General features: G+C 37.2%; 1 protein-coding gene across 1 annotated transcript in view; it reads right to left on the bottom strand.

Moving 5' to 3' along the window:
* Positions 1–13,376, bottom strand: part of KCNH8 (potassium voltage-gated channel subfamily H member 8) — a 348,245-nt gene that overhangs the window by 150,382 nt on the left and 184,487 nt on the right. Inside the window, exons 4-5 of the mRNA XM_060100168.1 lie at positions 10,864–10,991; positions 5,511–5,751 (exon numbers count right to left, since the gene is read on the bottom strand). Of these exons, the coding sequence (XP_059956151.1) occupies positions 5,511–5,751; positions 10,864–10,991 (369 nt within the window). The remainder of the gene's footprint in view (positions 1–5,510; positions 5,752–10,863; positions 10,992–13,376) is intronic.

The raw sequence follows: 13,376 nt of genomic DNA, 5'->3' as shown, positions 1-13,376 counted from the left end.
GCCTAACATATGATCTCTCCTGGAAAATACTGCATGTACACTTGAGAAGAATGTGTATTCTGCTACTTTTGGATGGAATGTTCTGTATATATATATATTCATTGCCTCTGATCTAATGTGTTAAGGCCAATGCTTCCTTATTGATTTTCTTCTGAATGATCTATGCATTGATGTATGTGGGATATTAAAGTTCCCTAGTATTATCGTATTGCTCTCTATTTCTCCCTTTAGGTCTGTTAATATTTGCTTTGTATATTTAGGTGCTCCTATGTTGGGTGCATAAATATTTACAAATGTTATATCTTCTTGTTGTATTTATCCCTTTCTCATTATGTAATATCTGACTTTGACTCTTATTACCATCTTTGTTTTATTTTATATATATTTATTTTAAATTTATTTTTTATTATTTATTTTTGGAAGTGTTGGGTCTTTGTTGCTGTGCACAGACTTTTTCTCTAGTTGTGGCAAGTGGGGGCCACTCTTCATTGAGGTGTGCAGGCTTCTTATTGTGGTGGCTTCTCCCATTGTGGAGCACAGGCTCCAGGTGTGCAGGCTTCAGTAGCTGTGGTGCATGGGCTTAGCTGCTCTGCAGCATGTGGGATCCTCCCAGACCAGGGCATGAACCCATGTCCCCTGCATTGGCAGGTGGATTCTTAACCACTGTGCTACCAGGGAAGCCCACCATCTTTGTTTTAAAGTCTATTTTATCTGAGTATAGATACCCCAACTTTCTTTTGCTTTCCATTTGTGTGAAACAACTTTTCCATCCCTTCACTTTCAGTCTGTGTGTGTTCTTACATCTAAAGTGAGTTTCTTATAGACAGTATGTAGATGGGTCTTGTTTATCTATCCATTCAGCCACTCTATGCCTTTTGATTTAGTCCATGAACATGTAAAGTAAGTTTTGATAGGTATGTACTTATTGCTGTTTTGTTAATTGATTTTTGACTGTTTTGTAGTTCTTCTCTGTTTTTTCTTCTTCTCTTGTTCTCCTCCCTTGTGCTTTGGTGGTTTTCTTTGCTGTTATGGTTAGATTCCTTTCTCATTATCTGTTGGGTATCTACTACAGGCTTTTGTTTTGTGATTACCACAATACTCACATATGATAGCCTATATATAAATAAAAGCCTATTTTAAGTTGATAGCAAGGTAAGTTTGAGTACATTCTAAAACCCTATATTTTAACTACCCCTCCATGTTTTCTCTTTTTGATGTCATAATTTACATCTTTTTATTTTGTGTATTCCTTAATTATTGTACATATAGCTATTTTTACTAATTTTATCTTTTAACCTTCATAACAGCTTTATAAATGCTTAAATACTACCTTTATTATAAATATTTACCTTTATTGATAAAATTTTTACTTTCATTTCTTTGTTACTAATTAGTACCTTTAGAGGTCCCTTTAACATTTCTTATAAAGTCATTTTAGTGGTGTGAACTTTAGTTTTTGCTTGTCTGGAAAACTGTTTTTCTCTCCTTTGATTCTGGATGACAATCTCACTGGGTAGATTACTCTTGGTTGGAAGTTTTCCCTTTTCAACACTTTGAATATATTGTGCTACTCCCCTCTGGCCTGCAAAGTTTCTCCTGAAAAATCTGCTTATAATCTTATGGGGCTGCCTCTGTGCACAAGTCATTTTACTCTTGCTGCTTTTAACATTCTCTCTTTAACTTTTGATATTTTAATTATAATGTGCCTTGGTATGGATCTTTTGGGGTTCATCTTTTTGGAATTCTCTGGATCTGAATCTGGATGTCTGTTTCTTTCCCGTTAATAAGGTTTTTAGCTGTTATTTCTTCAAATAAATTTTCTGCCCCTTTCTCTTTTTCTTCTCCTTCTGAACCCTCTATAATGCAAATGTTATTTTGCTCCATGTTGTCCCATAGATCGTTTAAGCTATTTCCACTTATTTATTTATTTAGGTATAGTTGCTTTACAGTGTTGTGTTAATTTCTGCTGTACAATGAAGTGAATCAGCTATATGTATACCTATATCCCTTCCCTCTTGGACCTCCCTCCCAACCCCCCCATCCCACCCATCTAGGTCATCACAGAGCACTGAGCTGAGCTCCCTGGGCCATACAGCAGGTTTCCACTAGCTATCAATTTTACACATGGTAGTGTGTATATGCCAATCCTAATCTCCCAATTCGTCCAATTCCCCTTTCCCCCATGTCCACATGTTCGTTTTCTATGTCTGCATCTCTACTCCTGCCCTGCAAATAGGTTCATCTGTACCATTTTTCTAGATTCCACATATATGTGCTAATATATGATATTTGTTTTTTTCTTTCTGACTTACGTCACTCTGTATGACAGACTCTAGGTCCATCCACATCTCTACAAATGACCCAATTTCATTCCTTTTTATGGCTGAGTAATATTCCATTGTATATATGTACACCTTCTTTATCTATTCATCTGTTGATGGACATTTAGATTGCTTCCATGTCCTGGCTATTGTAAATAGTACTGCAATTCTTTTTTTTTTTTCTTTCTTTCTTTTTTGCTCTTCTCTTTGGGTGAGTTCCACTACCCTGTCTTCCAGATCACCGATTCTTTCTCCTGCTTCAATTAGTCTGCTGTTGAATCCCTCTAGTGTATTTTCCAGCTCAACTATTATATTCTTCAGTCATGTGCCTTCTTACATTTTCTTTCTCTTTGTTAAAGTTCTCACTATTTTTATCCATTTTTTTCTGAGTTTGGTGAGGATCTTCATGACCATTCTTTTGAACTCTTTACCTAATTGATTATTATTTCTATTTCACTAAGTTTTCCCCCCCCCCCTGCGTTTTTAACTTGTTCTTTCCTTTGGAACATATTCCTGTTTCCTCATTTTGCCTGACTCTCTGTGTTTGTTTCTATGCATTCTCCTTTCAGTCCTGAAGGAGAGACCTTTGTAGGAGATGAACCTTGTTGTTCAACCTTGCCCTGGCTCTTGGTTGTCTCTCGAACTTTTGTGATTGTCTAAGCAGCCTGACTGACTCTTGATAGATCCCAGTTGTTGAGGGTGTGCCAATACCTGTCACTGTTCCAAAGGGAGGATCTCAGTCAGTACCTAGTTTCAGGCTGATTGGAAGTCAGATCCTCAGTCATCAGTTTTTAAAGTCTGCAAATATATACAGTCCTCTGAGACTTCAGTTGTAAACCCTACTGGCCACTAGACCAGGCAATTTGGAGGTGTCCCCCTGGTGACAATTGCAAAAATCAGGGTTCCAGGTGAGTCTATAAGCTCTTCACTTGGAAGTACTGGTGAGCTGTAGTATGGCCAAGGAAGAGCACAGAGAAGGCATCCCCAGCCTGTGTTCCCTGAGGGCACCTTCTTAGTTCCCAGATGTGTAGTAAACCTGAAGCCTGCCCTTCAGGCTGAAGCTCTAGGGCAAGAAAATAGACCTTTTTTTCACAGGAAGATCTGGAGCGTGTTCAGTGTGCTGTCTGTGCTATGCCATAGGGGTGATGTCCTGCCGAGAACTGTCTCTCTGATTGTTTCAGCCCCAGGGAGCCCAGAAGCACAAGTTTCCCTGGCCACCAGAGCCAGGCAATCAAGGAATATGCACCAGTGGCTTTAGTGGGGTGGGGTATGCCCATCAACACTAGCTAAATAGAAGGAGCCCCAAACTGGCACCCACTAGCCCCTCAGTCACTGGAGAAAGCCCCCACCAGCTTCTGCCCCTCGAGCAGACACATTAATATTAGCTAATACATCTCCTTCACATATGGTCTAGGCACTTTTCAAACTGCTGCTTGAACACTTGGTCCCAGGGTGAGTAAGTCTGTGAGTGAGCCCTTTAAGAGTGGAATCTCTGTGCCCTACAGCCCTTTGAGACTTCTGGATGTAAGCCCCATTGGCTTTCAAAGTCAGATGTTTGAGGGGTTTGTCTCTCAGGTGCAGGTCTCAAGGGTTGGGGTCCTGATGTTAGGCATGAACCCCTCACTCCTCAGGAAGAATTTCCATACATGTGAGATCCTTCCAGGCGTGGGTTGCCACATAAGTACTGGGGTTTTTGGTGAGACCGAATCTTTGCCTCTCCTACCTTCTTCACGTGGTCCTTTTATCCTTTTGCAAAGGATCTGTTCAGCTAGTTTTCAGGTCTTTTTCACAGGAAGTTGGTCCACATACAGCTGTGTATTTGCTGTTTCCATCAGAGGAGGTGAGTTCAGGCTTTTCCTACGCTGCCATCTTGAAAGGTGTCTGGTACAGTTTTCATTTTAAATTCTTTTTCAAACTTGAATGTTGTTACTTGCCATTTAACTGTGATTTAATACCCCTTATGGTTATGCTTTTCCAATAAAGAATAGTTAAAGTTAAAAAAAAAGGTTAAAGATAAGTTTCCTTGAGTTTGCAGCCTTACCAAGCTACCTAACTAGACAACATTGCCATCTAGTGGCCTAAACATACTACAGCCATCACCTTTGGGGTGGGAGTTGGGGTCCTAGCATAGGTCTGAGGGGTGTGTCCAGGAAGCGCAATGTTAACAGTGATGCCAAAGCCACATCAAGAACATACAAACTCTTCTAGAGCAAACACGTGAGACCTTCAGTTGGAGAATCCAAAGCTGTACCAGATCCACAGAGAAAAAAGTACCACTGCCACTGAAACAATCTTTTGATCAGCCTCACTTATATATTTCCTTTTCTTTGAACTTTTAGGGTCCATTTTTTTCATTTCCTTGTTCACCTACTGCTTGAAAACATTTTCCAAACATTCTCTCATCTTTATGAAAAGGATGTTACCCTACATCACCATGACAAGGTAAAGACACAAGGAATCAGATTGCTAATGGTGGTCAGGAACTCCACATGGGGGTCAATCTGAGCCTTCATGGAGAACTAGAATGAGCAAGCAAGAGCTGGGCTTTGGTCTAAACAAGACGAAGCTTTAAGAGACAGGAAAATAGGAGAAGGCTTACAAGCATGGAGCAGATGCAGCTTCAACTGAGATTCCAAATATTCTAGAGATAAGTATTCTTAGCAAACATCCCTTGGGGCCTCTTCTTTCGTTAAAATCAGATACTCAGGGTTTCTCCTGATTGACTAGAAGGTTTATGTAAGCCGTTGCTTCTGCAACTAGGCCACCTATGGCAACCACCATGAACTGCCGGAAAAGCACGATGGGCATGAAGAAACATGCCCAAGACGGGACCATTATCAGAACACCACTGATAGGTTCTTGCCAACGCTCATCTCTGACCCTGTACAGGTAAGATCATAATAGAAGTTGAGAGTACAAACAAAACAGTCATTAAGTCTTTTTCAACCCACTTTTGATGAAATAAGGATAGAAACAAAAAACATCAGTTTAGATCTGTTTGAACAAAGGAACAGTGAGAAAGCTGGAAGAGGCAATTTTCAGAAATCCAAATATGTGCTTCTCCAAAATTTGCATCAGAGGCTGAGTCATGCCCATGCAAATGGATCTTAGTTCAAATTCATGTTAGAAAAATCTGGAACACACTTACTTCCCCTATGCAAATCTAGGAAAACAGCCGTGGGTTCTTACCTATAATAAAAAGAATCTCCACTGCAATGTCACTGACTGTTGTGCTCCGAGTTGTCGATAGGTCATCATTGCCAATAAAGCAAACGTTGTAAGGTACAGTCACGGCAACATAAAACGTCGCCAATAGAATAAGCCAGTCCCAGCCGGCTTTGAAAGTGCTAAAATGCAAAAGTATGAATTTGGACTTTTTTGCATCAGAAACTTTATACTCCGGAAATGCTGGTTTATCTACAAAAACATTCTGTGGATAAAGACAAAAAAGGAGAGAAGGGAGAAACACAACATTAGAAATAAGGAACACACAGCCTTAAACACATGGGGAGAATTATTTATACATACAATGTCAATACATCTTTATTTTTTTTGTATTTTAGAATTTTATTTATTTTTTTATACAGCAGGTTCTTATTAGTTATCCATTTTATACTTATTAATGTATATATGTCAATCCCAATATCCCAACAATGTCAATACATCTTACAAATGACTTTTAGAAGTTGGTGATGCAAAAAGTAGACTTTTAAGTATGTTAAAATCGGGCAGAGATCTTTGTCATAAGTGACAGGAATATGCAGAGTGTAGTCACCAGTGTTAATAAGTGACTAACCTAGATTTTGTTCATGAAGAATTAAAAGATCACTACCTAGAATGTCACCTAGAACCATCCAAAGTTGCAAGTATAAGCCTACATACATTATAAACACAAAGATACAGTTATGTTCCTACTGTCATGGGGACATTCCATATACTTATAGTTTTGAGATGACAGTCATTATCTAAAGAATTTATTGGGCCTGAAATACTTCTAATAGCAGCAAAGGTATCATTTTTTTTCTCAAAAGGTTAGAGCTATATGATCAATTCAATTGTGAATAGCTGTTAACATGTCTTTCAAACTAAAAGCAGGTTGTGCTGACTCCTTGCATTTTGTATTATGGTTGTTGGTGAAGTTTCCAGCGGGGAACCCAAATCTCATAACCTTGATGGACATAGATTTATTCTGGCACTGGCTAGCCCTTGTTAAGATGGCAAAGCAAGAAACAGTTACTTAACAGTTATTATTCAAGTCATGGGAGGAGAAAAGCAATGTTCACTGTGCAGCTGATTAAATGCAGAAGAGTTTTTATAGCTGCCGGAGTTTTTATAACTGCAAAAGCACTTCACTTTGAAAGCAGTCCAAATTGAGGAACAATTCTCTTTATTGCTGTGAGACAAAGGGAGGCCCAACAATAGCGTGTGTGGCAATTTGACAGCCTATGACCAGATACTTGCAGACCTTGCTTTGACCTCAATTAATGAGAAATACAAGATAGGTAATGGAAACTTAAATTGGAAAGTTACGTTGAATGAACAGAACAGTTCAAAGTTCTTGAATACCTGTTACTTGCAGGTCGCAGCGTGTTTTCTTGCTTCTGGCACTGAAGGAAGGGCAAGTTAATGTGGTATGTCCACGGATACCTAAAGTACTTGGAATCAGGAGCACAAGCTCTTTAGTGGTGACCCTCAGTGCCCAAATATTTCTGCTACCTTAATATGAATGCCTCTCCTAGCTTGCATCTCTCTCTGGTAGGCATTTACAGCACACGTTTCTACTTCCTGTTAATAGTCTCACTCATCCCACAGGGCACCTGATAAAGCCAGGATTTGGTGGTGAGGGAGGGCCTGCTTCACTCCTTCCAGATGGTTCTTTGATGCCCATCTGTCACCGTGTTTATGCTCCATTCAATTCCCTGACTTGACCTGCCTCCTTTGCCTCATTCTCTGGTTTCTAGGAACAGGTTCCAAAGGTGGATTATGACATAAAACTGAGGAAGGAAGAAGAAAGTAACCCCTGTTGGGCTTCTCATCAAAGCTGAGGCTGGTGCATCGAAGAGAGAGTTGGGGTCCATGAGTATAAATCTCAAGGTTGACAAGCACTTCTATTTACAATAGGACATGATGGTTTCCAATATGATTTTTTTCAAATATTTACTATGATAACACATAACCAAAAGCCATGGAAGAATATCACAATTTTTATCCAAATAAGTCTTTTTCTATCATGTTACAGAAATGAAATGTTTACTTTATCTGAGGGAGAAGCCAGCTCTAGGAGTGAAGGTTGGGAAAACTCAAGAAGTAAAGTATTTTTTTAATTGAATTATGTTGATTATACGAAGCATTAGTGATGCTGATGAAAAAGGTCAGCAATGTAATAGTTATCTCCACAAATCAGAAAATAAATCACACTATTTCATTTTTATAGGCTACTTAAAATATATTATTGAAGTTATTTTAAAATATACTGAGAATCCAATACATCTCAGATTAGACTTAAATTTTAAAAGGTTTTTCATTCAAATTCTGCATATATCCTGACACAATCACCTAGTGAAAAAAAGAGATGTTCTCCTCCTCCTGCTTCTATATTTGTAAAGTTTTATCAAAAACCTTTTCAATGGAAGAAAATTTCTTACAATTAGAAAGTGTGCTTTTAGCAAGTAAGAGGGAAAGACATTATTTATAACCCTGAAACCTATGAAGTTTGCCTAAAGAATAATACAACCAACTATCCTCGATGTTAGTTATATATCTTATTTATTAATTTTCAAGCGTATTGTTTAGTACCAGTGGTGTTTGAGTAGTTTAGCCTCTACCCTATGTATTACTGAAACACAGAGTAGTTAAGGCCAAAGCCTAATCAAGGTAACTGTTTCCTAAACTATTTTTGCAACATGTCTTTGAAATTAACATCCAAATGAACAAAGGGATGGGAAAATGTTTCTACAGTAATTACGCTGAGTAATTGCAAGGTAGCATATGCCTTCGATGACTACCAGCCCGGTACCCTGTTGGTAATATGTGGGCATCTAAAGCACTGTCCCTTCAAGCTCCCAAGGCTCCCATGTGATCTTTGGGTTGAAGACATTTGCATCATCCCAATGTCATGTAATAGACAGAGTAACAAATCAAGGAAACCAGAAATTAAAAACCTTTTCCAAGAGGTACCATGTAGCAAAGTTAGAGCCAGGATTAAAGGGTGTTACATCCTGATTCTCAGAGCTTGCTAATGGCCTGATGAGCTAATTTGTTCTGAGTTGAATCATACATTCCTATTCCACAGAATTGTATCAGAGAAGCAGCAAGGTAGGGGCAGAAGCACCGTGGCTTTGAGTCAGAAGATTCATGGATGGGTCCCACATCTGCTGTTCTACTTTTGAGACCTCAAATAAGTTGTTATTTTCCAGCTTTAAATTGGAACGAATAAAAATCATATCTAGTAATGGCCTGCTGTAAGGATCTAATGATATGATAACAGCAAAAAGAATTTGTAAATAGCAAAAAGCTACAAAAACATTAAGAAGTCTTTTTTGGGGGGCACATGAATGTTAACATATCCAGAATTCCCCAAAGACTGATTGTCTAGCCAGTAAACCATTCAGATCATTGTTTCCTCTTCCCTCTTCTCTCTTTCTGTTGTCTTTTAGTCATTATGCCCTGTTCTCCTTGAAAAGAGATGGTGAACAAGGCCAGTCCTGATTCCACATTTCCTTTTCAGAAATAAGACATTACCTGTATTGTCAGATTCACTGTGCTGATTTGACACCCTTCCTTACCATGTGTTATTTTAATGCTCCACCCTGATATTTGTACTTCTTAAATAAATGCAATTTAGCAAATTAGCCAAGGGGTGGGAGTTATGATTTTTTAAATAAGATTTTTAAGTACTGTTCTGTACTTTGTTGAATCAAAAGGGGAAAAACAGCATGTTCTGTGAATGCATTTTTAAGCTCACTAATACTTAGTACATTTAAATGACTCTGGACTAAATGCTAGAAGAGTGTCATCTTTCAGCATTACAGAATCTCAGGCTAATATGTGTTTAGGTGTTTTGCTGACTGGCTTGCATAGAATCAACCCCAGGTGTGGTTACATTTGTTTCTTCCTAGAACTTGTTTACTGTCACTAAGGCTGACTTGGTAACTGAAGGCAAGTATGACGAGGAACCAGGGGAAGGATTCAGTGATCTAGTGGTGTGCACGGTTTGAAGTCTATCCCTGGACTCTCAGGAAACCAATGTGACATGCGGGTGTCCCTAGAAAATCTTTATATTAAGCCAAGACAAACTAAATAGAATGTGACTCTTAACAGCGGTGCGTGGCAGATCAGCACCAGCATGGGTGACGGTCCTGGACCATAAACAGATGCAAATAGCTTGTCTGGCTTCCAGAGAGGAATCCCATTGAAGCACAACCAGGTTGGCAGCCCTTTCATGTCAGATCGTGCTCTACACCTGGGCTCGTGCATCTTTGCTCACTAAAATCAGGTAAGCAGATACTTTGTATTTCTGATGCATGACTGCTTTAGCAAAGCATCCGTATGTCAGATTAGGTAGTCTCAAGCTCTCTGTGTACAATGAGATGCCAAAGACTCTCTTGCGTCCTTTACTCCCAGAACCTCAGGATCTGAGATCAATTCCAAAACAGCAATGGTTGTTTGATATGACTTTTTCTAAAGTCATTGGCAAGTTAGACCCTGAGTCTTGATGTCTGTTGCCCATAGTCACACATACCCCCAAAGTTGTATGTTCTGGAGATTCCACAAGGCAGATGAATGACACTACCATCATTTGAAAAATCATCTTTGAATATCTACAACCAAACAGACAGAGTTCTGGATCTCCGAGTGAAGTCTCTTAGTTCTCAGAACCAATTATAAAATTAACTGTAAAATCCTGGAGGACGTGTGTCACTTAAAACACCACAGAGTCACCTTTTATAGGCACAGTTGACATATAACCACCAGGTTTCAGAGAGGAGCCCTACCATAATTTACTAAGAGTGTGACTTTAAAAAAAAAACCATATAATATATGGTATGTCACTTCAAACCCAGTTCCAAGGTGTGAAATTTCCAACTCTGTGTTTCCTAAAATGTAAATTTTCCAAATAAAGTAATGACTTTGATTTGTTCATGGTCCCCCTGGATGAAAGCATTCAGTGAAATTAGATAAGGTGCAAAACAGATGGAGCTAAAATTAAATTTGAGAAATTTTAACCAACAAACTATGGATGTGTAATATAACTTGTTCATAAAATGTAACCAGTCCCATTTGCAGTGTCCCTAGTACCATATTATACGGACTGAAATAATATTCTATGCTGTGATAACACTATGATTAATCATTTTTATTACAGAAATGCCTCGTGACTGCTGACCTTTTCCAGTTTGTTTTTTATAGGAAAGCACAAGCCAAAGTGGAAAAAAAAATCTAGCAAAGCCAATAAATGCATAATTGGAGGCTTTCTTTTGTGAATCAAATACTGCCACCAAGGGAAAGTCTAGCATTCACTGTGTACACACACACCACCTACATTATTTATTTTCAATTTGTTCTTTTCTCTTCTTTGCAGGTGGCCAGAGATGTGATAAAGGACCGCTCGGCTCCGTCTCCGGGCTGAATCAAAGTGGGTCCCTGTTTTTGATCTTCCTTTGGCTTTGTCTGGGGGAAAATAAAACTCATTAAGCATCAATGAATATATCATTTGACCCCAAGAATGTCATTTTGGCAGTTCCTTCTTAAGAGCACATAGTACATGTTTTTCAACACCTAAAATTATTTGTTGGCTCCTAATGATATTTAATTTAATTTTAGTTCCTTACAATTTATTTACGTTTATCATCATATTAACATCATTATTTTTTTAAATTAAAGTAAAACATACAAGAGCACAGAGAAACTTTCAAACAGTTCAGGAAAGCATTAAGCAAAAAAAAATCTTACTCCTTCCTTCCTGCTGTTCCACGTTCATATCCCTAATTCTACTTTCAACTTTTTTTTCTCAATTCTTTCCAGAAAAAAATATGTAATACATATGCTGTATCCACATTTATATTTATTTCTTTGCATAAATGGAAATTTGCAATAAAAACTATTTATATTTTACTTTTTCCACATCAAAGTAATGTAAATCATTTCTCATTTGCACATTATAGTTCTCTGTCATTTTTTTTACAGCTAAGAGTGTACCATGTTAAGGATATAACTAGTCTTATTTCCTTTACTATTTCCCTATCATGAATATTTAGGTTTATCCAGGATTTTTAAAAAATCTGTGTAGATAATTCTGCAACGAAAATTCTTAAATGCATAGAGCTGTGCATTGGTATGCCAAGATATTCAGTAAATAAATTACTAGGAATGGATATGTACATTTCAAATTTTGGTATACATATTCCAAATTTAATTCCAGCAGCTTACACTCCCAGCAACATTGAGTAGATGTGTCTGCTTTACCACAGACACCAAAATTATGAAATATAAAACAAGAGTAGCCTAATATTTTAATAGCTGAAAGGTGTCATAACATTGTTTGAAGTTGCATTTTTAAAATGATGAGTGTGGATAAGCATTCACTTAAATATTGTCCAATTGCATTTATTCTTATGAAGTCTATTCATATTATTTTTGTCAATTTTGAAATTAAGTTGGTACTTTCTATTTATTTGCATGAGCTCTTTGTATATTAGTTACCATTTTCTTATTACACATGCTGTTGACAATGTTCCCCTTTTGTTACTTGACCTTGGATTTTTATTTATGCTGTATAAAAATTTTACATTTTTTTATGTTGTCAGACTTATCATCTATAAATTTTTAGTGTCTAGACTTTATGTCCTGCATAACCAAACTGTCTTCACTCAAAAATTATTTTTAAAAAATCTGTCTGCTTTCTTCCAACATGTTTATGTCTTCATTTTTTTATTTTAAACATTTAAAATTTTAATCCAATTGGATTCTATTTTAGTAAAATTAGGTAAGAATTCAGCTATTTTATTTTCTTTCCAAAGGCCTACTGCCAAAGAGAAATATATAAATTGACTCTATGAAATGAAGAAACATTTAGTGTTTATTTGGTCAGTTGGTGAACATATAATTTTATGCTTAATAAATTCTATATATATGACAATAATTGCAAAATATAAAAATTAAAAACTTATTTATCTAAGCTTCATCATCAAACCTCTGTAGTACTTTGAAGGCTGTTTGATTCCTCTTCATAAAAATGATTTGGTTTGTTTGCTACATTGGGGAAGCCATGTAACTATTATTGATGGCCAGTGTGTGACAGGCCCTGTTCTAGATCCTCAGTATTAACCGATTTCAATTAATCTTCATAAATACTCAGTGAGATAAGCATTATAATCCTCCATTTACAGAGGAGAAAACTGAAAGGTCTAATATCATGTCACATGACCACATGGCTAGTTAGGAGTAGGGCCAGTCTGTGAAGCCAGATTGGCCTAAATTCTCTACTTCCACATGTAGCTCAAGTCCTTTAATGACTTAAATCAATGTTCAAATGCTGCTTAGTGTTAAGTGTCACATAGACGAATATGTCATAGTCAGTACCCCTCTCAGCCTGATCTCCAGGTGTTTCAAGGCCTTTAATTTTTAATGACAAGAAAATAGGATGTTTTATTCATGGAAAAAGTCTAATCTGATGTTACATGTTTTTTCATTGCTCACCTTTTGCTTCAAACTTTGAAAGAATGTTTAAAATAGAATATACATAACTATAGATCTGAATCAATAAAAACAGATTAACAAAAAAACACAATGTAGAAGATCAAAAGGGGTACGTTTTTTTTGAAACTTGAGTGACCAAAGCACATTTTATTGTACTACTAAAAGTTAAGGTTAACGTCTTCATGTGTTAAGTTTTTTTGGTCTGCATAGAAGTCTTATAAGTAGCATCTGAAAATGTAACAATTAATCGAGCAGGGTGTAATTTTTACATATACTTAATTTGGAAAACTGCCAGAGTTTTAAGATAGTGTCTATAGGAATGTGGTAGGAAAGGCCAGCAGGCTGCTTATGCAGTGT

The sequence above is a fragment of the Mesoplodon densirostris genome, chromosome 5 (genome assembly GCF_025265405.1).
Source record: "Mesoplodon densirostris isolate mMesDen1 chromosome 5, mMesDen1 primary haplotype, whole genome shotgun sequence".
NCBI lineage: Eukaryota > Metazoa > Chordata > Mammalia > Artiodactyla > Ziphiidae > Mesoplodon > Mesoplodon densirostris.
This window is presented reverse-complemented; position numbering and strand designations above follow the sequence as displayed.